The 22,568-nt window shown below is 46.4% G+C and overlaps 1 protein-coding gene across 2 annotated transcripts in view; it reads left to right on the top strand.

The window, feature by feature from the left end:
* Window positions 1-22,568, top strand: part of LOC138266025 (uncharacterized) — a 341,072-nt gene that overhangs the window by 9,068 nt on the left and 309,436 nt on the right. For both annotated transcript variants that reach the window (XM_069214333.1, XM_069214334.1), the window contains exons 3-5: window positions 5,723-5,915; window positions 6,363-6,536; window positions 10,577-10,744. In XM_069214333.1, the coding sequence (XP_069070434.1) occupies window positions 5,723-5,915; window positions 6,363-6,536; window positions 10,577-10,744 (535 nt within the window). The remainder of the gene's footprint in view (window positions 1-5,722; window positions 5,916-6,362; window positions 6,537-10,576; window positions 10,745-22,568) is intronic.

The following is a 22,568-nucleotide window of genomic DNA, read 5'->3' as shown; positions in this document are numbered from 1 at the left end:
GTGGAGCACGCAGTCACATCGCACAGGCTTATCTTACAACATGGTAACACACATGATCCGTAGGGGGATGAACCTCGCAGATGGGAGCCACCAATCACGCAGCACACTCCGTCCGGGCCGCCAGGTATTCATTCAGAGGGGCCCAAATATCCTTAGGACGGGACCCCCCGGCATAAGTTCCCAAAATACCGACAGCTGATGATGGCAAAAAGCCGCATCTCGTAGCCATTCGGACCTACGAGGAGCTCTCCCCCGACCCCAACACATAGCAACCCTGCGCTTAGCCAGCAACATGAGGAGGCCTACTAGACGTCTATGCGGGCCCTGAATCTCATCCATATATCCCAACAGCGCTATCTTAGGGGAGAGAGGCAGCTCCAACTCTATCATTTCAGCAATCGACCGCCATACCTCCACCCAAAAATTATACACTTCCGCACACTCCCACGCCAGATGCAAAAAACCTGCATCCTGAGTCCCACAGCGAGCGCAGCATGCATTCGCCAGCAACCCCATGGAATGTAGTCTCTTGGGCGTATAATATAGTCGATGCAGAAACTTAAAGTGCAGCAGACGCAGCCTATAATTCGGGGACAATGCTTTCATGTGAGCGCAACAACTGCGCCACATTACCTCCTGGATAGGCTCCCCCACATCTCTCTCCCATGCAGTCCTAGAGAACACCCCAAGGCCACCCCCCTGCTCCTGCATAGAATTATACAGCTTTGTTATCAGCTTAGAAGGGGACCTCGCGCCGCAAAGTACCTACAGGGCACGAAACTCCAAGAGAGCACCAGGCACACCAAAAATTGATCTTGCAGCAAAGCACGGACCCGGAGAGCGCAAAATCGCTGCAACGCAGTACCATCACAGCCCGAAAGTGCCTCGGAAATATCCAACAGACGGCCGTCCACTACCCAGTCTCCCAGCACCGTCAGGCCAGCGTCTCGTAGAAACCCACGCACCCCACCATCCCGGAACATCTGAGCATCAGCAACTGCCATAACAGGCAGCGAAGGGGCGAATGGTACAGAGACCCCAGACCGCTGCATCAGTGCCCTCCACGCTCTCGCCACGCAGGCCACTGTGTCGATTCCCCTAGAACGGGATGGCACCCGCCTTCCAAGCACACACACCAATCCGTCAGGCCAGACAGAGTCACTCTCAGGCACCAGATGTGGCATATAGCGGGTCGGATTCAGCCAATAGTACGCAAAATGCTCCTGAGCACAGTGATAATATAACTCCAGGTCTGGGGCTGCCAGCCCTCCCTGTTCAAATGGCCCACGCCAATCGAATGAGCGCAGATCTCAGGCGCCAGAGATAGCCCCCAGCAAGCGGAAGGGGAAGATTCACGAACAAATACAGAAATGTAGGGAGTACCACCATCTTGGCAATAGCAATGCGTCCAGTCAACGAAAGTGGCAAAGTGCTCCAGACCTCCACCTTTTCCTCCAGCCATGTCAGCGCTGCCCCATAATTAGCAAGACGTAACGCATCCTCATCACAACACAGGTGTATGCCCAAATAACGCACCTGTCCCTCCGCCCAAACCAAAGGGTATCGAGAGTCAAATCTCTCCATGCTGGAAGTTAGTGGCAGGATCATCGACTTCGACCAGTTAATAGTGACCCCAGAAAAATTCCCAAAGCGCACGATTTCATCTAGTAAAATGTCTAGATTCTGCCCTGTGTTTCGCACGTATAGCGCAATATCATCCGCATATAAAGATATCAAGACAGGGCGTTGCCGAAACTGTAAGCCACTGCTGCTATATTTCTGTCACAATCCCACTGCCAGCGGCTCCATTGCAGCCGCAAAAAGAAGCGGAGACAGCGGGCACCCCTGGCGCGTACCCCGCGAAACCGGGAATGGAGCCGATACACTTCCGTTAAGACGCAACCTGGCAGTGGGCAGAGTGTACAGCAGTCCTGATCCAGTTCACAAAGCGCGCGCTGAGTCCCACTCAGCTCAAAAGCGCAAACATATACTCCCAGGCCAGGGAGTCGAAGGCCTTGGCTGCATCAAGAAACACCGCAGCTACATCGCCCGCCTCTAATGAGCCCGCCACCGCGAAGAAAGTGCGCAGATTATGGCACGTGGACCTCCCAGGGACAAAGCCTGATTGATCCGGAAGCACCAATCTGGAGAGAAGTGGCTGTAATCGCGCCGCTATCATCTTTGCAAGAATTTTGTTATCAATGTTTATCATGGAAAGTGGGCGATACGAATCACATCGTGTCGGGTCCTTCCCGGGCTTCAGAACTGTTATTATTAAAGCCTCCCGAAGGGAGGCTGGGAGTGACCCAACCGCCAGAGATTCCGCATACACCTCCAGCAGATAGGGAGCAAGGATATCCACGTATTCTTTATAAAACGCGGGGGTCAGTCCATCGGCTCCTGGAGACTTATCTCCGGGTAAACTTCGAATCGCCGCTGCCACCTCCTCTACTGTAAACGGCATATCCAGATACATCCTGTGTGCCTCCTCAAACCACACCAGTGCAATGTTCTCAAAATACTCCTTCATATCTGCCTCCCTCAGATCCACCGGGGACGCATATAGCTGCGTAAAATATTCTATAAATACTTGCATCACACCACTCGATCTGGTCACCCTGCCGCCCTCAGCGTCTATCGCCTCAGTAACGTAATTACTGGCCCCGGGTCTACGCAGTAATCCCGCTAGCGTCCTCCCGGCTCTCTCGCCCTCCCCATACCTACGAGCCTGTGCGTGTCTCCCAAGGAAACAAACCTCTCTTAGAGAGGCCTCCTCGTACGAGGACACCTCACGCCTAATTTCCGCAAGGACCTCACTTGACCATGTCGCCGCCAAGCGTCGTTCCAGCTCACCGAGCCTCCTATCAATATCGGCCATCTCCCGCCTTAAGACTTTCACAATCCCATGCTGCTTCGCGAGACACACCCCACGAATAACCACTTTAAATGCCTCCCAAATTGTGCCGGGAGATTCCACCGATCCTCGATTCTCAACAAAAAATAGCCGAACCGCCTCCCGTACCTCCTCCCGGAAGATCTCATCACGGAGCGCTCCGCTGGGCAATCGCCACATAACCATCGGTTGCAGCTCACTGGGTATCGCCAATTCTAATAACACCGGCGAGTGGTCCGATAACGTACGGGGGAGATGGTCTATTGCTCTAGTCCAAGCCTCCACATCTCTAGTGCCCAGCCATCGGTCAATACGAGACCAACTGCTATGGAAGTAATTCAAGCAGGTGCCCTCTCGCACGCCTATATGCCTCTGCCTCCACAAATCCACCAGAGCTCCGCTATTCATCACTGCCGCCAGAGATCTTGCCGAAGAAACATGCTGCACCCTAGCCGCACTCTCTCGGTCCAGCTTAGCATCTAGGACTACGTTAAAATCACCGCCCCAGATCACAGCTCCAGCTCCCAACGACTCCACAAGGCGCCACACCTCCAGGAAAAACTCCGGGTCATCAACATTCGGCCCATACACAGCCACAAGTTGGCAAGCCCTGTCCAACAACATTCCGCTCAGTAACACGTACCTGCCGTTGGGATCAATAATAATTTCGCGCGTACGCCACTGCAGTCCTTTGCGGATAATAATTGCAACCCTGCGCGTGTTGCTAGAATATGTAAAGCAATGAGCCTCCCCAACCCAGCCAGCTTTCAGTCTGCCCACCGCAGATGCCATCAGATGCGTCTCTTGTATCATACAGATGTCAATACCATGTCGCTTAACATAAGCAGTCACCAGCCGGGCTTTCCGATTATCATTGAGCCCCCGCACATTCCATGTCAAGCATCTAACAGCAGAGGTAGCGCCATCCCTCATCCAGAACTACAGCCGTACAACACTGCGCGTAAACACACCTCTCCACCTGCCAAGAACTTAACGAAAAGGTAACCTGAAACATTCCCAGATTCGCCCAATCCCCCCACCACCCACACAGGCCCCCCAATCGGACCCTCGCAGTGACCCACCCATCCAACCCCAAAGCCCACCCCGTAAACTTAAAGCAAGCAATAACCGGACTCATCCAAGGGGCAGAAGCCTGCCAAACAGCTCTCCACCCAGAATGTTCTAGGGGAGAAGGGCCATTGGGCCAAACAACAGCTACACATCAGGGGCCCGATCACGGAGCAGACCCACACGCACCCACAGCTTCAGACGTAGCAGTATCCCATACATGCCAATTAGTCATTGTCGCTAAGAGCGGCGTCCTCCGCACCCAAAGTTCCAGTCCTCGCCCCCTCCAGTCGCCTCACCGTCCAGGGGCCAGGCAGCTCTTTGCCTCGGCACGCCCTCCGCACGTCTCGAGCCGTCCAGGCCCAGCACACACCAGCCGGGAGCCCGAGAATCGGGAGGCCCAAGAAAGTTCTCCAGCCGGAGGTCAGTAGGGGCCCAGGGGGGACGGCGCCAACAGCCGCAATGCACACTAGGGAAGGGGGAAGGCCGCGGCTCGATGTAGCCACTGAACAGGCCTCCTGGAGCTCCCCCGCACTCCCGGCTCTTCTCCTCTTCGGCCGGGAGCAGCCTCAGCGCCTCCCCGCCCCCACGCGCGCGGTCAGCGTTAGCGCGCGCGGGAGACTGCCGGCGCCAGGCCCGATCTCACGGACCTAGCCTCCGGGTGCCTGTCTCAGCCGCTCCCGGCTCACAGTAAGTCGCTGGGGTCTCCAGGGGAACGCCCCGGGGGTCCTCTCCTGCCGTTGCCACCTGGAGGATAAATTAAATAGAATCAATTGCCCGGCCCCGGCAGAGCCTCACGTTGTGTCGGCCATCTTGACCGGCGGCCAGGCCACGCCCCCGGGGGGAGCCAAATTTAACAAACATAATTGACATCATTGATGTCAACACTGTACATGGCGGGGGCTCAAATTATAGTTACTTCAATTAATTTGGATATCTGTCTTGTAGGACAGATATCACTACATTTTGAATGTTAATTTAGCTAAGAAGGATGCCCAGAATTACACCAAGTAACTAAAAACATAGTTTCTGGGTAAATACCTAGTTTTCTGCCAAATTCGTGTAATACTGTTCATCCCTTTTTTCTGTGTTCTTGTCTAATATTTTCTATGAAAAATTGCAAAGGAAAAACTGTTTTAGGACCCCCTTTTGATCAGCCCCTGCTTGACCGATCTCCCCGAAATTTTCCAGGAAGGGGCGGAGGTGAGTGGACTTTTTGTTTTTGGAAGCTTTCATCAAAGGTGCCAAAGTTATTAGCAAAACAAAAACCACTCTTTCTATGGGAATCCTGACCCACATAACTGTATTGTGGCTACTCCCACAGTGTGATGTGTGTATAATATATAAAATAATTTAGCACATCTTTCAATTTTGTTTGGCATTATTAATATTAATGTCACAAATTACCTCGACTTTTGTGCACTTTTTGAGTACAGAAAAGTAAAAAAAAACACTCCTGCTTCCAATATTTTGACTGGTGTAGAACCCTTTTCAGCTCAATAATATACTTCAGTCAGTTAATACATCTGCTACCAAGATAATGGATATAATCTGCGAGTCACAAGTTCGAATTCTGGCCGCCTCAACTCAGCTTTTCATCCTTGCACACTTGGTAAAATGAATGCATTGTGATTACATTGTGATTGACTCAGCCCGAACACTATCAGTTTGTGAGAGACAGATTCTGTTGCAAAAGACCAATCAAGCATTGGTTACACTAACAGACACTCGCTGGTAATCTTTCCTTTTCACCCACCACAGGAACCTTTGCACCAGTGGTCGGGCATTTACCACCAGGGTGGAGGCAGCTCTACCCAAGTGAGCGGACCCCATCTCAGCTTCTTGTACCCGATGCCGCCCTACATGTGCCTGAGGATGATTGTGAGGAAGGAGTTGGTCTTCATGCCGAGGGCAAGGATCCTCATGGACATGCTGAAGAGATTTGAGATGAGAGGTGAGTTTCTTCCAGTGATTCTCCTGCCTGTTGGATCCTCACACCTTCATTTTGCAGCACACACACTCCTGAACTACGAAAAGTAAACGTTACCATGACCCTTTCTAGCTTGTCTGTATTGTGCATTTCATACCTTAAGTATCATAGCATGTTGTAATTGAAGATTCTTCCTTGGTAAGTAGGAGTCAGGCAGCCAGTTCACGTAGGATTGCTAGTTGTAGGTTTATTGAAGAGCTTACAAGTTAGGTTGCAGGTTACTTAATGGAAAACCCCACCAGGAGCAGAATCCTCTCTGCTCAGCCCACTCTCTCTTACTGTCCACTCCTTCAGTCACTCACCCACATTCCATGACACCACACACTAGCGAGCAGAGCAGAGAAACACAGAAACTGTGCAGAGAATGCATTACACCAAAAGCACTTTCATAACGCATGTCCTCATTTTCAGATCTTGTTGCAGGGCATACCTGGTTTATAAGCTCATCAAGGCCTGTGGCCCGAAATAATATACCAGTTGCACATTCGCCCAGATGGAATCAAAAAGTCATGGTGCCCAGTGAGAAACGAATGTCTTTCGAGAATGCTCACAAGCGACGCATCACACACGGCTATGGAGGGACAGGTATGTTTCCAGAAGTCTGTTCCAGCAACCAACACTTTGAGTCTGCGATATGAACACAACAATAGAGGCTAGAATTGAGGGAGACCTGTTACAGCCAAGAGAATAACACACTGAGGCTCATGGTACAGATGAAAAACCTCAGTGAGCCGTTTCCACTAGTCATGGAAAGATGAAACCTCCTATTAAGATGAGGTTGGTAAAGGGCGGGGTGGGGCGGGCAGATGTAGGCTCACCACTCTAGCAGCCCTGGAATATTTTTTGCATTCAGGGATTTCATTGCCATAAATGCAGCAGTTGGAATGGATCTGGACATAGAGATATGAGGGGGCCACTTCACTTCAGTTTTGCCTGTTTTTAGGTCTCGGCTAGACAGCGCATGTGCTTTCTCTTCGAGACTTTTGTGTACAACAAGCGGCACGCAGCCCACCAATTCCATACTTTTCGTTTAATTTATTGCCACTCTTCTTTGCTGGGTCGAAGTTATCCAGTACGCCAGTCGTCATTTCCTTTTCTGGGTGATACATGGACCAAGCACAGTTAGATTCATTTTGATTAGAGTTTATCCGCCTCTCGCACTGTTATTCAGGTATTATTTATTCTCCCTCCTTCCACCCACCACTTTTCCATGTTCCTGCCCCGTCCCTCTACCCCACCTCTCCTTGTCTTTACTTTAACATTAGCGCACAGACTTTTAACTGGCTCTGTGCCTCATTTCTCCAGCTGTTATCTGACTGTAAGAAACATACTTGCACTGCCACTTTGACTTAAAATGCAACATGTTAATCTATTTATAAAACAATGTACTTTCACTGCTATTAAAAATGCACATATTTTGAAACCATGAACATTTTTATATTCCTCTCTTCTCATGTGTGATAGCCAGGATACCCTTATTTAAAACCATGCCTTCTTTAATTTACTTAACACATGCAAGCATATTTCACACAACAGGTGCCACTGGCACACAATTAAACTCCACACCATTCCACTCTATGGCATTACATGCCACTCAATTCAACTCCACACAATTCCACTCCGCACAATTTCACACCCCACAATTCCACTTCATGGCTCATAATTCCACTCCATTCGATGGCACATAATTCCAATTCATGCCACATAATTCCACCCCACACCACATATTCCACTCCACACAATTCCACCCCACATAATTCAGTTGCACTCAGACACACAGTTATATGCCTTGCCACAGAATTCCAAGCCATGCCGCACAATTCCATACCATATAATTCCACTCCAGATCATGCCATATAGTTGCACACTACACATTTCCACACCACGTCACATATTTCCACTCCACAGAATTCCACTCTACAAAATGACTCTTCATTACGCAGTCCCACTCCACATTACATAAATGCACTCCAAGTCACACAATTGCATTACACCCCACAAAATTCCACGTCTCACAATTCCAGTACATGCCACACAATTGCATGGCATGCAACATGATCCCACGCTACATAATTCACACCCCATAATTCCACTGTACACCACATATGTTCACTACACATATGTCCAATCCACTCCAAGTCACATAATTCCACTCCGTGCCACATAATTCCACTCTACTCAATGTCACATGACTCAGTTCCACACAATGCCGTCCCACACAATTCCATGCCACATGATTCCACTCCTGTCCAGATTACACAATTGCACTTTGTGTCACACAACGGCCCTCTAAGCCACATAATTCCACTACATGCCACACAACTCCATGCAATGCAACACAATTACCTGCCATATAATTCAACTCCATGATGCAATATTCCATGCCACATAATTCCACTCAATGCCACATTATTTATATTCACGTATTTCCAATCCATACAACATCACAAAATTGCACTGCACGCCACATAATTCTACTCCACTCAACACTGCACAGATCCATACCACAAACTTCCATGCCACACAATTCCTGCGGTCCACCCTTGGCAAGAGCACATTCATCATCCTTGTAAAAGTCCAAAGATATTCTCAAAACACAACCCACTGTTCTAGACTCACACCTCATCTGATCACTCCCCATCCAAGAAGAACCACATCGATGGAACCTTTTCCTTGCATGCTGCATATTTTTCTGGGTACCATTTCTGTTCTATCATTAGCTGTCGGCTAGAGAGCGCATGTGCAGTCTCTTTGAGGCATTTTGTTCAGACACAGTGGTCATATAGCCCGCCCCTAACTTACCCATTAGTTATCTTCAGTGTCGCTCTCATTGCATTGTGAACATTCGTCATGGCATGCGTCATGTCCTCATCTTGTGTTTGCCCCTTCCCTGCAGCATGGACCAAGTACTTGTGACTTTTCACTACTCCCGTTTACGGAGCTATTTTTGGGGGGGTTCAAGCACTCCATATGCATGCTTGTGATTTCAAGCTGTTTTAGAGTGACCAGATCTTGAGGAGCAAAACCCGGTACAGGTCAGACATAAAAGAAGGACTAAAGACTTGACTCTTGCTTTTATATCTGGCCTGTGCCGCTTTTTTTCGTAGCTTTGTGAATGTGTGCCTTTACAGGTGTGTGTTAATATATATATATATATATATATATATATATGTATATATACACACACGCATACACACACAGACACACACATTTAAAAGACTACATATATAAAAATTAGCTATGGCTTGACCTCCCACCCTGCACCCCCAACCCGCCCCCACCCAACTCTCTCTGCTCCCCACTCCATCTCTCTGCTGGGAGCAGACAAGGGACTGTGTTGCCTGACAGCAACAGATAAATGACTTTAATCATTTCATACTTTGTAGGTGTTTTTAACTTATGCTTTCCTAGGTGATCTAACCTTTGTCCCAAAAACCGGGACATTTATTTAAAGATCTGACCTTAGTCCCAAAAACCGGGACATTTATTTAAAATTAAGAGAAATGTCGGGACACCGGGACAGTTCTGTAAAAACCGGGACTCTCCGGGGAAATCCGGGACGTCTGGTCACACTAAGCTGTCTCTCATATCTCTAGCTCCTTTTTACTCCCACCGCTGGCCCCATCCTTGTGGATTATTTTCCCTCATACCAACTGCCCCGGTCTTTTTTTTCTACCCCCTCCCCAAGCCACATCCTCACCCACCCTCGTTCGTGTTCGGCCTTTCCCTTCTCTGTCTGCTCCCTTAATCCCTTTGTCATATTTGGGTTCTTCGCTCCTGTCTGTTTCCGTCTGTTGCCCCGCACCATAACAAAACAAAGTGCTATGATGCAGGTACAGCTGGACACGTGATATCTCTTATTTACCTTCTCCCCAACCGCTTTCCACCCCAACCATGTTCTGTTGCCTGCTCCCCCAAATGTGATGCCTGTCCCGCCCCAACCCCGCTCCCCCCCCCCTTCCCACCCCCCCGCAGTGACAATAAAGCGCTATGATGCGGCATCGCTGGCCGTGTCATAGCGCTTTCCCCCATGACTGCTGCACAACATGGCTAAAAGACATTGACAAAGCCAATAGTTCTTGGATTGCAGAGGCCTATTGGCTTTGCCAATACTTGTTTACAACCACACTGGATTTTCCACAGTCAATTTTTCCTGCTTGGATTATGGTCCATGTCACCCCTGTATATCTAGCGGAAGTCGACCTTTTGCTAAAACTTCCAACTCTCCCTCACCCGCTTTCAGTTAAAAATAATGGTCTTTTCATCCTGTGCTTATTTTAGCGCAAACAAAGGAGTGACTCCAAAAGTTCAGGCTATGTGTATTGTGTTACTCAATTGTGGAAGTAAGAACCTTGTACTTCTGGGATAGCCTTGAAGTTGTAGGCCTGTAGACTTAAACCACTACTCCTACGCAGACTCTCCCTGTGATCTCTGACAGCTCATTCCCTGCCGACCCTCCTCTGCACTCACCAGTGCCCGGCTCGGGCTCTGCTGCCGAAGCTCTAGATTGACTCTGGTTCCCTGCGATTATTCCGCCACTAAACAATGACAGGGCCTGCAGGGTAGCTTATCGTTTGTGCATCCTATCCTCACTCACACAGCGTGTTCTCTCCGCATTGTTTCAGAGCGTGTGGGTGATCCAGTAGACCACAACGAGGCGTCATCCAGGTTTGCACGAAGGTCAGAATTTCGCCATTTTTACAAGTATACAGCCACAGTCATCGACAACGCAGGCAAACAGCTCTGCAAGGAAGGCTCCGGAATCATAGCCAAGGTGCAGAACTCCAACAACGGTAAGAAGGCTGTCAAGTTCCTACCTCAAATCCTCCAATTGCAGTAGGGATGATCATGCCCCTGGTGAGACCAGCTGGCATCAAAGGTAAGTGCAAACACACTAGTCACATCTACAGCATAGTGGTACTATTGGACATGCTCTCTGGGTTCTGGATCATCAGAGTTGGAGTGCACTATCTATGGTGGGCATAGGGTGAATAAGTATTTCATTTATACACAGTGCTTTAAATGGGAAAAAATAAGTGCAGGTACTCATTAAAATGAGTTATGGGTGTGGCTGGTGGGCGGGGCTAGAGGCGGGTCTAAGGGTGAGACATGATGATACATCTATCCAGTATTCATATTGCTCTTGCATTGCCCATGACAGTGGTCCTAAACGCACCATATGTGCAGATTCCCTCTGCACATGTGGCACACTACATAAATATTAATTCACAGCATGGCCCTCAGAAATTTGTATACAGTCCATTGCATTTAAAGTGAAAGGTTAGGTTGAATGGCCATGGCAAAGGATCCTTAGAACAAATTTAACAGATCTTGAACGGTGCACTCTCAACATCACTGTGTGTGATATTAGACATGGACAGTGTTCTAGGCCAGTATTATGTGATCCCAGTACTGTGGTATATTGGGTATTGACAAGACAGTATGCAAATGTATGCCATTGCTATATATTGGACAAGCACTGTCATATTGTGTGTGGGTGCTTTGTGATAATAGGGCCAATTTTTGTGCTAATGCCACAATGTTTAGTGATCTTGCGTACCGCTTTTTATTTAGCTGGACTGGGACAGCACTGTGTATTGAGATAAGTGCTACTAATGCACCAACATTATGTACAGGGAATTGACCATGCATCTTATTAAGTGCTTACCAGTTTCGCTAAGAAGTAGAGTTGACTGTACCTGATGGAGAGGCAGGTGTATCCAGGAATGCGTCCAAGCCATCAGCAGCAGCACTACTGGCCCCAGCAAATTAATAATCCGTGTGTCCCTGGAAACTGACTGGAATAGCAGCATTAGTAATTACTTCTGTACGAGTTGCAGCACTCACCAAACCACGTGAGAAATGTATTAATAGAATAGGTTAACTCGTCACACAAAATGTAGGCCAAACATGATGATATTCCTTGTTTTGTAATATTTTCAGCTTGTTAATGGCATACTTTATGCTTGCATTTGGCACAATACCTAAATATTCTTGAGTGCACGTCCACCCAGAAATAAACAAGCAGACATGAACCCACACAGCATTCCACATATTTTCTTTGAAATATATCCTGAGTGTCCTGATTCTCTCCCTCTTTCCGTCGCTTTTCTCTTACACAAACCAGGCACACACAAGCAAGCCAACACACAAACACTCACGCAAGACACTCGGGTGGGATAAAAGCCATTTTAAACTCCTTACCTCCGTGGCTTGTGGCTTTCTTAATTGCGCCTGTTAATGGGCTTCCTGGATTCAGTGTGTTCACAAATTCACGAGAAAGTGTGAACGAGATTGACAGTGCAGGGCCTTAATGGGCCATGCTCCGTCCTCCAACATAGTGTGTGATCCTGGGCAACCGGACATTATGCAAATAAGACTATGCTGAATAGTTCAGCAGTGGCTCAGCTCGGGGCTACAAAGGCAGTTTGGCTGTCAAAGTGTCGTCCAGGCAGGCTCCACTTTCACAGCCTCGAGCTCAGAAGCACGAGCAGCAACAAGCCTTTTATGAGTACCGGTACTCTCATTGCAGGCAGAGAAGTGCCGGTACTCACAGCGGTAAAAATAAAAAGTGCCGGTACTCAGTACCTGTGAGTACCGGCCCATTTAAAGCACTGTTTATACATAGGAAATAAGGGCAGCAAGATCCTTTGGTGTCTGGGCCCAATATGCGACCCATGTATAAAAAAGAGTGGTCACACAGCAGCATTACAAATAACACAGAGGAGTCCTGGTGCTCATGTTATTGTATGAAGTTTGTAAGATTTTGTGGATTTTTGAAAAGTCTTAAACACTTTCGGGTCTCTGCTATTCTACAATTGACTTTGTTTACAATTCTGAGTCAATTTCCAAAGAAACACGATAGAATGATACAAAGCATCCCTGTGGTTATGCTCTGTCTGCCCTTTACTCCACTTTCTCAGTGGCTTTGAGTTCGACCCTTTGACCCAAGATGGTTTCATCCCAGAACACACCAAAAACGATCAAACACCTCTTCCAAGTGACCTTGGACGTCCAAACACCTTGAATTTTGCTACTGGTTTGCATGGGAGTCTTATCCAAAGTGCCTCAAGGTCAATGTTTTTGAAGTGTCGAGTTATCTGAATCCTTAGCGGTCCATTTAATGGTGTTTACCAACACAGTTAAATAGAGAGCACTTGGAGACCCTACCAAGTTCCAAAGTCAGTGTCCTCAATGGGAGTCTTGTAACACTGGAACTGGACTTAGCCTAGCTCCAGTCCTGGAAATACCAAACTGTATGGGCTTATATGTCAAAAATGACAGACCAACAGTTGAGATTTTTGGTTGGTGGTAACACCACTGCACCTGCCCTTAAATTCGGAGCCGAGGTACTGGTGGTTAATGTTGGGATCCATTTGCACATATGAACCACAATATGTTCAGGACCACAAGGGGTCGTAGTACAGGATCATTGGTTACAGAATCAAAGAGATCAGCCTCAGGCAACATAATGCTGTTCTGCTAACAAGGGTGAAGTGGAAAAATCCATGTCCCTCTGGGACCGGATATAGGATGAGTCCAACTTCCACAAAGTCAATAGTAGCAGGGCAGGTCGTGGCACATGGAGGTTCAGCACGCTCAAAGTCCCGGAATGTATGCAACCCTCTTGCATTCAATGCAGTGTCTTTGGTAATATCAAATGATCTGCAGGATTCTTGAGGTTCATGAGCCTCTCATGTCCAGGAAATAATCTCCATGATTGAATCAGCCTGGTGGGCCTTCCTCTTGTCATCTTTGCCAGAGGCTCGCATCATCTCGACACTTTGGGCAATACAGCATTCTGTTCTTCTACTTGGATAGGTCAGTCAGCAGACATAGGGCCTGATTCTAACTTTGGAGGACGGTGTTAAACCGTCCCAAAAGTGGCGGATATACCACCTACCGTATTACGAGTCCATTATATCCTATGGAACTCGTAATACGGTAGGTGGTATATCCGCCACTTTTGGGACGGTTTAACACCGTCCTCCAAAGTTAGAATCAGGCCCATAGTCCTAAGCATTGTCTTAGCCCTGAAGAAAACAACAATATAGATAGCCCTGTTCATAGAATATGCCCCCTGTACAACTTCTGCAGAGCTTCGCCTCGAGTTATAACTATTGGCTCATTTCAGACAGTATTTATTCTAAGCTGGAGGCACTGACGAGAAGCCAAGGCAAACCAAATGACAAGTTTACTCCAAGTTGAAACCCCTCCCCACTCTGGGCAGAGCGCATCTTTTGATGTTTTCATTTGATCCTTTTGCATTACAGGGAGGGAGCAGGCATAAGTGATAGCGCATTGCTGAAATTCACAATTTCAATCACATTTTCAGAACAGATCCCACTATTGCAAAGCAACGCCCAGCACATCACACCCGCCAAGGGCAGATCATTTGATGTTGCTGGGCAGACTTCATGAGCTTCAAAGTATGTGGTTTTATGTTCCCCATTCTACCCAGAAACCACAAGGTTTCTGGGGTGCAAAGACAACCTGAAGAGGAACCACCATTTTCTGCAACAATCACAATGTTCTTTGTAGGTAACGATTTACACTACACATCGCCTCCCGTCCACCCAGCATACGTGTAACATTACACATACACACACACACACAAACAAACACAGACATAATACATACATCTAGGGAAGTAAGGCTGAATGGAGCAGTTCTCCTCCCTTCCAGGGTTACTGGTGCTTCTGAACATAGAATCAGCTTCCACTAACCACCATACTCTCCTTATATGAGGGGACAGAGCCCAGTTTCGGTGCATCCCTGGGCTAGCAGATCCTAGTGCTCTGCTGGAGAATGTCAGCATAACACAGGGCACCTCCAAAAGTCTCATTGATTGTGGAGTGAAAAATCACAGGGCCGGCCAGAAAAAAATTGAGCTGGCGTCACTGATTTCCATTGCCTTGAGAGGGCCTGCATCCCTAAAACCTCATGCCCTCATTTCCTTTCAACTGCGATTCTAGATATTTGTTTTAGAACGCGCTCATTCCATGACATTTTGAGGTCACACAAGTGAGGTACTCTGCTAACTGAGGATCACTACTGAACACATCCCAGTTCTGCAATGCCTGTGCTCCTTGTAGAACCAGCTGGGACCTGTGCTCTGCAGCAATTTGCACCATTTTTGTCAAAGTAAACCTTAATCTTTTCCTAAGAAATGAACTTAATGTGTGGGTTGAAAAGGAAAGGAGAACCTATTTTAATCTGTAAACATTGGCAAAGGCTGGAAAGGTAAGCCAGAGAAGAGTAGCAAGTTTCATTTAAAAGGCTGGTGGAGTGGAGCAGAGTCAGCTGCATGTCAGGTGGCTCAAAAGACCTACCTGGAGATATTAGTGGACTACTGAGATGCAAAAGGATCAACTGGAATTCTATTGGCGAGGTTTCCCTTTACAAGGTGAATGTATGGAAGAATGGATGTGGGGGAAGATTAAAAGAGTGCCTGGTGTGTGCTGTGACATGGAACAGACGAGAGGAACAGGCTAACAGTGTAATTCTGTAGCATCAGGAGGGATCATTTAGGATTGCCCAAAGGGGTCTTATTGCAAGTAAGGAGCCAGTGTGAGTTTATTGGGTAAAGACCAAACCAACTGGTTCTAGATTTGTGTTGACAAGAACCAGGGTTAGTCCTCGTAGCGAAAAACTGTAACTCAGCACCTAAAAAGGGTCCCAGTCTCGGTGGAGTTGACCTGGGCCAGAAGTGGCTACCTTTCAGCACAATGATAACCATTATCTAGGTGATCTAGAAGGTGCAAACCCCATTTAGAGAAATACTCCGGCTCTGTGCTGGTGCATTAACAGATATTTGGGCACTCACTTACTGGGTTATCGCCTCTGTCAGCATGCAGTGTTCCGAGGGGAGCCATCTCCCCAGCAATCCCCAATAAGCCTACCACTTCCTCCAGCCACAAGGAAATGGAAGGCCATAGAACAGCCAGCCGGTTGGTGGGTGAAAGCAATGCCACAAGGCAGTGGATAGTGTGAGTGGTGCAGCAGAGGGGTGAAGGTTTCATCCCAGACTGAACAGTAGTTGTGGTCGCAGCAGATCAGGGATGCAGCCCAGCAAAGAGGTGTGCATTCATGCAATTTACTGTAGTCTAATTGAGCAACATTACAGCACAATTACACGAGATTATGAGGAATAACACAGGAAGTATAACTTGCATTTTGAAAATAGAGCTGGGGGCACATTAACTATTATTTCACGCAACGTGGTCCGGCAAGGGAACTTGCTGTGCCACACTGCATGCAAGGGAGAGAGCAGGCATTCTCCATATTTACAAAGGTATGGATCGTTTCTGCTCTTTCCTTGTGCTGGCGCACTTGTCCGTTGCCTATCGCCAACGCAGGCACCCTTGCACGAGAGTGGCTGCATTACAAGCACGATTGTCTTTGTGCAGCAATGGATAATTTCCTGCAGTAAAACCCTCATAGAAGCATATTCCTCTTTTTGTGTGTGCTGCAGAAAGGCATTTATTTTCTGGCTGCCTCTGTCCTGCTTTTGTCGGAGAGCGACTTACCAAAATTACTGTGAAATCAAAATATGGAATGGCCATTGAATGTTACAACAAAATAATTAATGATGTTTGCTCCCTGAAGAAGTTCCAATACATGTTTAAGGAATTAAACCCGTTGGCTGTTTTGCATATTTTATCTAAGAATTGGATGACAATAAAACAGGATTCCTTATGGACATTTGGATATTTCTATTTTTTTTTACCTTTGGAGTGTGCTCACTTTTGAACTGGATTGATGAACTTTATGTAGAAAAGGCAGCTGTAGTGCCCATAGCAGCTGAGTGCTGGGAAGATGAGCACCTAAGGACTAACTAACCTTTTTGGACTAATGGATGTGCTGGGCTCTGATTTCTGCACAACTGCTCATTTTCTGGATGTACGTGGATTTATTCTAATTTACCTTTAGTCCTGGTGCCTCCCCAGATACCTAAAAATCCTAACCAGGTGCTTGAGGGAGGGCCATGGCCTGTGCATAAAATGAACATCGTCCGCAGACAGGGATATCTTATCCTCACGTCCACTCAGCCAGCAGCATCTTTCTACCTGTGCATCTCCTATGATCCACTCTGCCAAAGGCTCAATAGCCAAGGCAAAGAGGAATGAAGAGAGAGGGCATCCCTGCCTGGCACCACGCGCTACAGATAAGGGAGTGGACTCTTTTCCATTAGTACTTACCTGCACAGTCGGAGTATCATAAAGTGCACACTCATAACACAAAAAGTGGGGGCAAATGTTCATTTTCTCAAGAAACTGAAATAAGAGGGACCAATGAGTACTGCTAAAAGCCTTCTCATAGTCCACCATTACCATGTTTGCTCGACCATGCTGTTGGGGTAGCCTGGTTAATACCACCTGAATCCTGTGCAGGTAGTGCTGGGTGCTCAGGAATGAAGCAGTTTTGGTCCTCATATACTAACGTGAGGATCAATTGAGACAGTCTTGTATCAAAAACCTTGCCAGTAACGTATTCTCAACAGTGAGCTAGAAAATAGGTCTGTATGACCCGCATTCTTCTGATCTCTCATATGGCTTAAGGGTGGTCACTACGGTTGCCTCCTGAAGGTCTTCTGGAAGTGAGGCGGTATGTCCTGTCTCCTCAATGAAGCCCAGAAGATGGGGGAAAGTAAAGAAGAAACATTTTTGAACAGTTCTACAGGCCAGCTGGACCCAGAGTTTCATGAGGGGATGTTTACAACATAGCCTTTTGAACTTCTTCTAATAAAATTGTTTGGTCAGGCTCTCGTGGTCCTCCTGTGTAAGCACTTTGACCGGTACATCACTTACTATAGGTTGCATTCTCTTCCTAAATGAAAGGGCTCTTTTCCAGAACAGCTCTGTAATAGGTGGCAAAGACCTCTGCTATCTCTAGCAAGTCTGCAAACCTGTGGTTATCCCTGTTACGAATGGCTGGAATAATATTAACAGCTTGGTCCCTTTGGGACAGGCAGTAGAACAGTTCAACTGCCTTATTCTTCAATTAATAGCCTATGTATCTGAATACTCTAATGTTAATTTTAGCCGTATCCCTTTATTTTTGTGTGGGTCTAAGCTTCCCCACGTCTGTCTCCCATCTCTGTAAACCTCCCCCAATTTCATTTTGTTCAACTAATAATATCTGAATCTCGCAAGCTGTAATCTCTTTCCCTTGGTCCATACCCTTTCCCCTAACATGGGACAAAGCTTCCCCTCTAACCACAGTTTTGAGCGCTTCTGATAGGCTGGAGGGGGATGTCAGTGATAGGACATGAACCTCAAATACTCCTCCGCTGCATCCTGCAGGCAGTCAGATAGGTAGGACCTCATCTTTCAGCCACCATGCATTGAAGCAATGTATGCTTCTTGGGCACGATGCACACCTCTCGACCACATTTACCCTTTTGTGTGATCAGAAAGTCCCTTTGGCAAGATGTGATTTCTACGAATCAGTCCCAGCCATTGGTACAAACAAATAATGAAAGCAGTAGTGGCATCTGAGAGGGACAGAGTAGAGCATGAACTATCTCTCAGTCAGGTGGCTGTGCAGTCACCTAATGCCCGTTGAGACGATCCCATGGATCTCACCCATTTTTCTAGAGCATAGAGCTGCAGACTAGTAACACAAACCAGAGTGTCCATATCAGGGGTCTTGAGTACAAACAAGGAAAAAATGAGCTACAATTAATATTCAACCTATCTAAACAAATACAAAACAAAAACTCATAAAGATAAATTCAGAGATAATATTTATTAAATGTGTATGTACAACAACAAAACTGAATATCTTAGTTCTAATAAATATCCACATACAAGACAAAGAAATTAGACAAATAGAAGCCTGACTCATATATAAGCATACCATAAACAAAATAATACAATAAGAACAAATATGCAAATATGGAACAACAACCACTCACAAAGAACAGGTGCAACAGAAGACAGGACAATACAAAAGTGATGACAAAACATAAAACATGTCTAACTTTTAAAATTCACAAAAATATTTGATTGCCATTCGATATAAGCATTTCTTCATTCGGCATAGCCGTAAAACAACCCAAAATGACAGAATCCTATTCTTGAAATAGCAATTCTCACTTAATCTTTATATAATGATAATCAAAACATAAATCCTCTGCACCAACAGAAGTAGGAACAATGCCTATGCGCGTTTCGGCGGAAGTCCTCTAATTCGGGAGGCCGCCTTCATCAGGGCAGTTCCTCAGGAATTTTATAATACACAGAACTGCAGGCTTCATCTATTTTATAATCCTTCACAGTAAATGAAAAAAACTGATAAAAGGATACAAGCGGATATTAATTAAATAGCTCTATGTTCTTGAGATACGTTAACCACCAGTACCAACACCCAAGTGGTCACTATAACCAAGCAGTAAAGATAGAAATAAAAATAGAAAAGTGCAATTTAAGAATAAAAATAAGAAAAACATACAATTAAGAAAAAGATGAAAAACGGTGTATTCCAAAAGATAATGTGCTCAAATAAGAAAAAATAAATGAAACAAGTCACCCACAAGTGACCAAACAGCACCAAGATACACTTTACTCAAAATATATACCTGCAGCCAAGGCAAGGATCGACATCAAATTCAGAAATCGAAAAACGTACTTCTGCTCTATGGTTCCAGTATTATTTAATGGATATTCCTTCCAAAAAAAAGGAGAAAGAAAAAGGTTCCCTCTGTTAAACAATAACCCTGGAATAGAAAACCAAGCTCTCAGTACTAAAACGTCACTTAGTAGAACAGAGTAAATACAATAAAACTAAATGCTCATACCGAAGCGTAGATTTAATTCTCACTTCACCAGAAATATCAGGTACTATGACTATGATTGTACCCAGGCTTCTTCTCCAAAGATTATACAGATCAAAAATCTTCCATCTATAAAGAACAAGAGAAGAAAAAAATATCAGGGGTCTTACCTACTATACTTTTGAACTCCCTCCCTTATATTAACCTATTCACCGGGATGCAGAGCAAAGCCTTCGAAAACACCCACAAAGTACCGACCACAATGGTGTGGTGTACGTATATGCTTTGAATGGTCCACCACCACCACTCCAATGTACCTTCTAGTATAACATACCTACCTAACCCATCTGTCTGCATCTTTGAGACTACTAAAGGGAAGGACTTATGTAGAAGGATCGCTGACCCTTAGGGAACTCTAGCAAATTCTGTATGGAATACTCTAGTTTATCTGTATAGACCCAACAACACACTTATTGCCCATGAAATAGGTCTCTTGAGGTAGAAGAATCTCCAGAGTGAGGCACTTGATATATGTCACGACTGTGACACTCTTAATTTTATTCAGCAGGCCATTGATATTCCAAGTCATATCTACCATGGGCGCGCCTCATAGTTGTTCATTAACGTACTGTTATGTTTATCTGGTGTTTTGGATAGCTTTCCTCCCACTCCCTTGCAACAACTAATTACCTGTACTTCAACAGTTTTGTAGCATCTATTACCCACATATAAAAATACCCTAAACCTAGGGTAGCTCTCACTCCACCATCCCTTCTGTGAGCCAGCCATGGTCTGCACCCACCCCTCAGTTTCGTACCACCACCCATTTTCTGGGAGCTGGACAGTCCACTCCAGGGCTGCACTCAAAGACAGTTTTACCCCATGAGGAAGAGGTGGCTGAACCCCCCAACCCCGCAACGACAGATGGGGATCTTACTAGTGAGATGGCTCCGATTGTGCCCCAGGCACAGCCATTTATTTCAGACTAAATCAGTCAATGCTGCTCCACTCCTCCGCTATCAAGTGTCACAAGCTTTCTGGTTCTCAGGTTGGCTACCAGTTGGTTCTTAGCACCAGGACTATGTAGGAGTTTGAGTACCAGGTGCACGAGCTCCCCTGAATGGCAACCGCTATCTCGCATGTGTACAACTCTCCCAGCCCCCGAACAGACCTTTTTTCTAGGTTCAAAGATATGAGCTCGAAGACTACAGGCCTGCTAGTAAAGTTCTACTTCCATGTCATGACTACACTCCACACTGGCCTCGGTATGTAAATGTGTGTGTGTGTGTTCACGTAGGATATAAGGTAGCAGGACTTCTGAATGTTTGGAAGTGTGTATGTATGCTGTTACTAGTGGGAACCATTTTGGATTATCTCTAGTCTGACACGCTACATGATGGCAGTTGTCAAACGGGCCCCAGATGGAGGAAATGTATTGTCTGGATTTCCGAGGAGGATTGTGTAACTCTAGAAGCGTGGAGGGATGGAGACAAGACTGCCATTATGTGTCATCTTTCTAGCAAGGGATTGTTGATTAGTCCTTTCTGACAGCTGCCATTTGGTCAATGGTGGGGAAAGACAATAGAGACAGTTGCTAGAGAAAGATACATTTTTGGGGGAGAGTCTGGGTCCTTTGCTTTTCTTCGAGTGGTCATGTTGTGGGCAGTCCTGCTTGGAGCTATCATTGTCACTATCTCCTGTGGGGAACCATTACCTTTTACATACAAAGACGGTCTACGCTGCAGGGAAAATGAACTATGAAAAGAAACATGGACAAACCAGTTTCTAATCCCAGACATCAGCTCCATACTCCCTGTCTGAAAATACTTGAGAAAAGTCGGTCCCAAACATCTGTACTTGTTCCATGTCGAGCTGCTGCCTTGTCCAGGAGAAGACCCGCTGTGTTCCGGGACTGGTATTGCTGATAACAAGTCTCCCAAAGGCGAGGCGAAATCTGTTTTCTGCAAGCCTTGCTGGAAACAGCCGTGAGGCTGCCAGTGACCCTGGGAGCTGCCTGCTGCTGAGAGGAGAGAGCCTTAAACCGCGAGAGTCTGCCTACCGGGTGCGAGGAGCGGCCTAGGAGGGACAGAGGAAATGAGGAAAAGTACTGAGAAAGCTGGTGAAGTGGTTAGGATCACTTGGTCTCCCAGCCAGATTCCAGAGTTAAGTCCTACTGAGGAGATGTTGGGCAATATTTGCTCAAAAGTAACATAATGCAGTGCAGCAACTAAACCTGCTACCCTGGGTTGCAAGGGCCACAGCTACTAATATGTTGCACTGTTTTCCTACCCTCCTGCAATTTTAGCAGCCATGTACCAATGGACACACCTTTGCACCATAGTCCAAGGGTGTTTTCACTTTCTCTAAAACATAGATTTTTGTTTTATACTAAAGGGGGTCCCTTCCAGTATAAAAACGATGTTTTAAGGCTGTATAGTGCAGCACATGTCCAAAGTTAGAAAAACGAGAAGAAATTAATATATTTCTCCCCTTTACATCTGCCTTGAGAAAGCATATCCCTGACTCCAGGGTGTAAATCGTTGATAGGAATTCGCATCAAACCCACGGGTGGTTGCATGGGAACGTCCATGTACCACAATTGGTAAATAATGCGAAGCAGTGTATTGCGTAACTTGACATTTCTTTGGGTTCTTATCAAATGTAAATCCAAATTTGCCACGGATTTACCACCTTCACACTTTGTGTCAGGTTTGTTTTAAAAAAGTAAAACAAACCCAGCTCAAAGCATTGCTAAGTCCGGTTCGTTGTATCTAACTTGCCAGTTTCAGAGAAAGCCATTGAAAAAGGCCCAGATGTCTGCGGCTGACTTCAGCGATCAC

Source organism: Pleurodeles waltl, chromosome 11 (genome assembly GCF_031143425.1).
Source record: "Pleurodeles waltl isolate 20211129_DDA chromosome 11, aPleWal1.hap1.20221129, whole genome shotgun sequence".
Classification (NCBI taxonomy): Eukaryota; Metazoa; Chordata; class Amphibia; order Caudata; family Salamandridae; genus Pleurodeles; species Pleurodeles waltl.
Note: the sequence above shows the minus strand (reverse complement) of the source record. Positions and strands in the feature narration are given on the sequence as shown.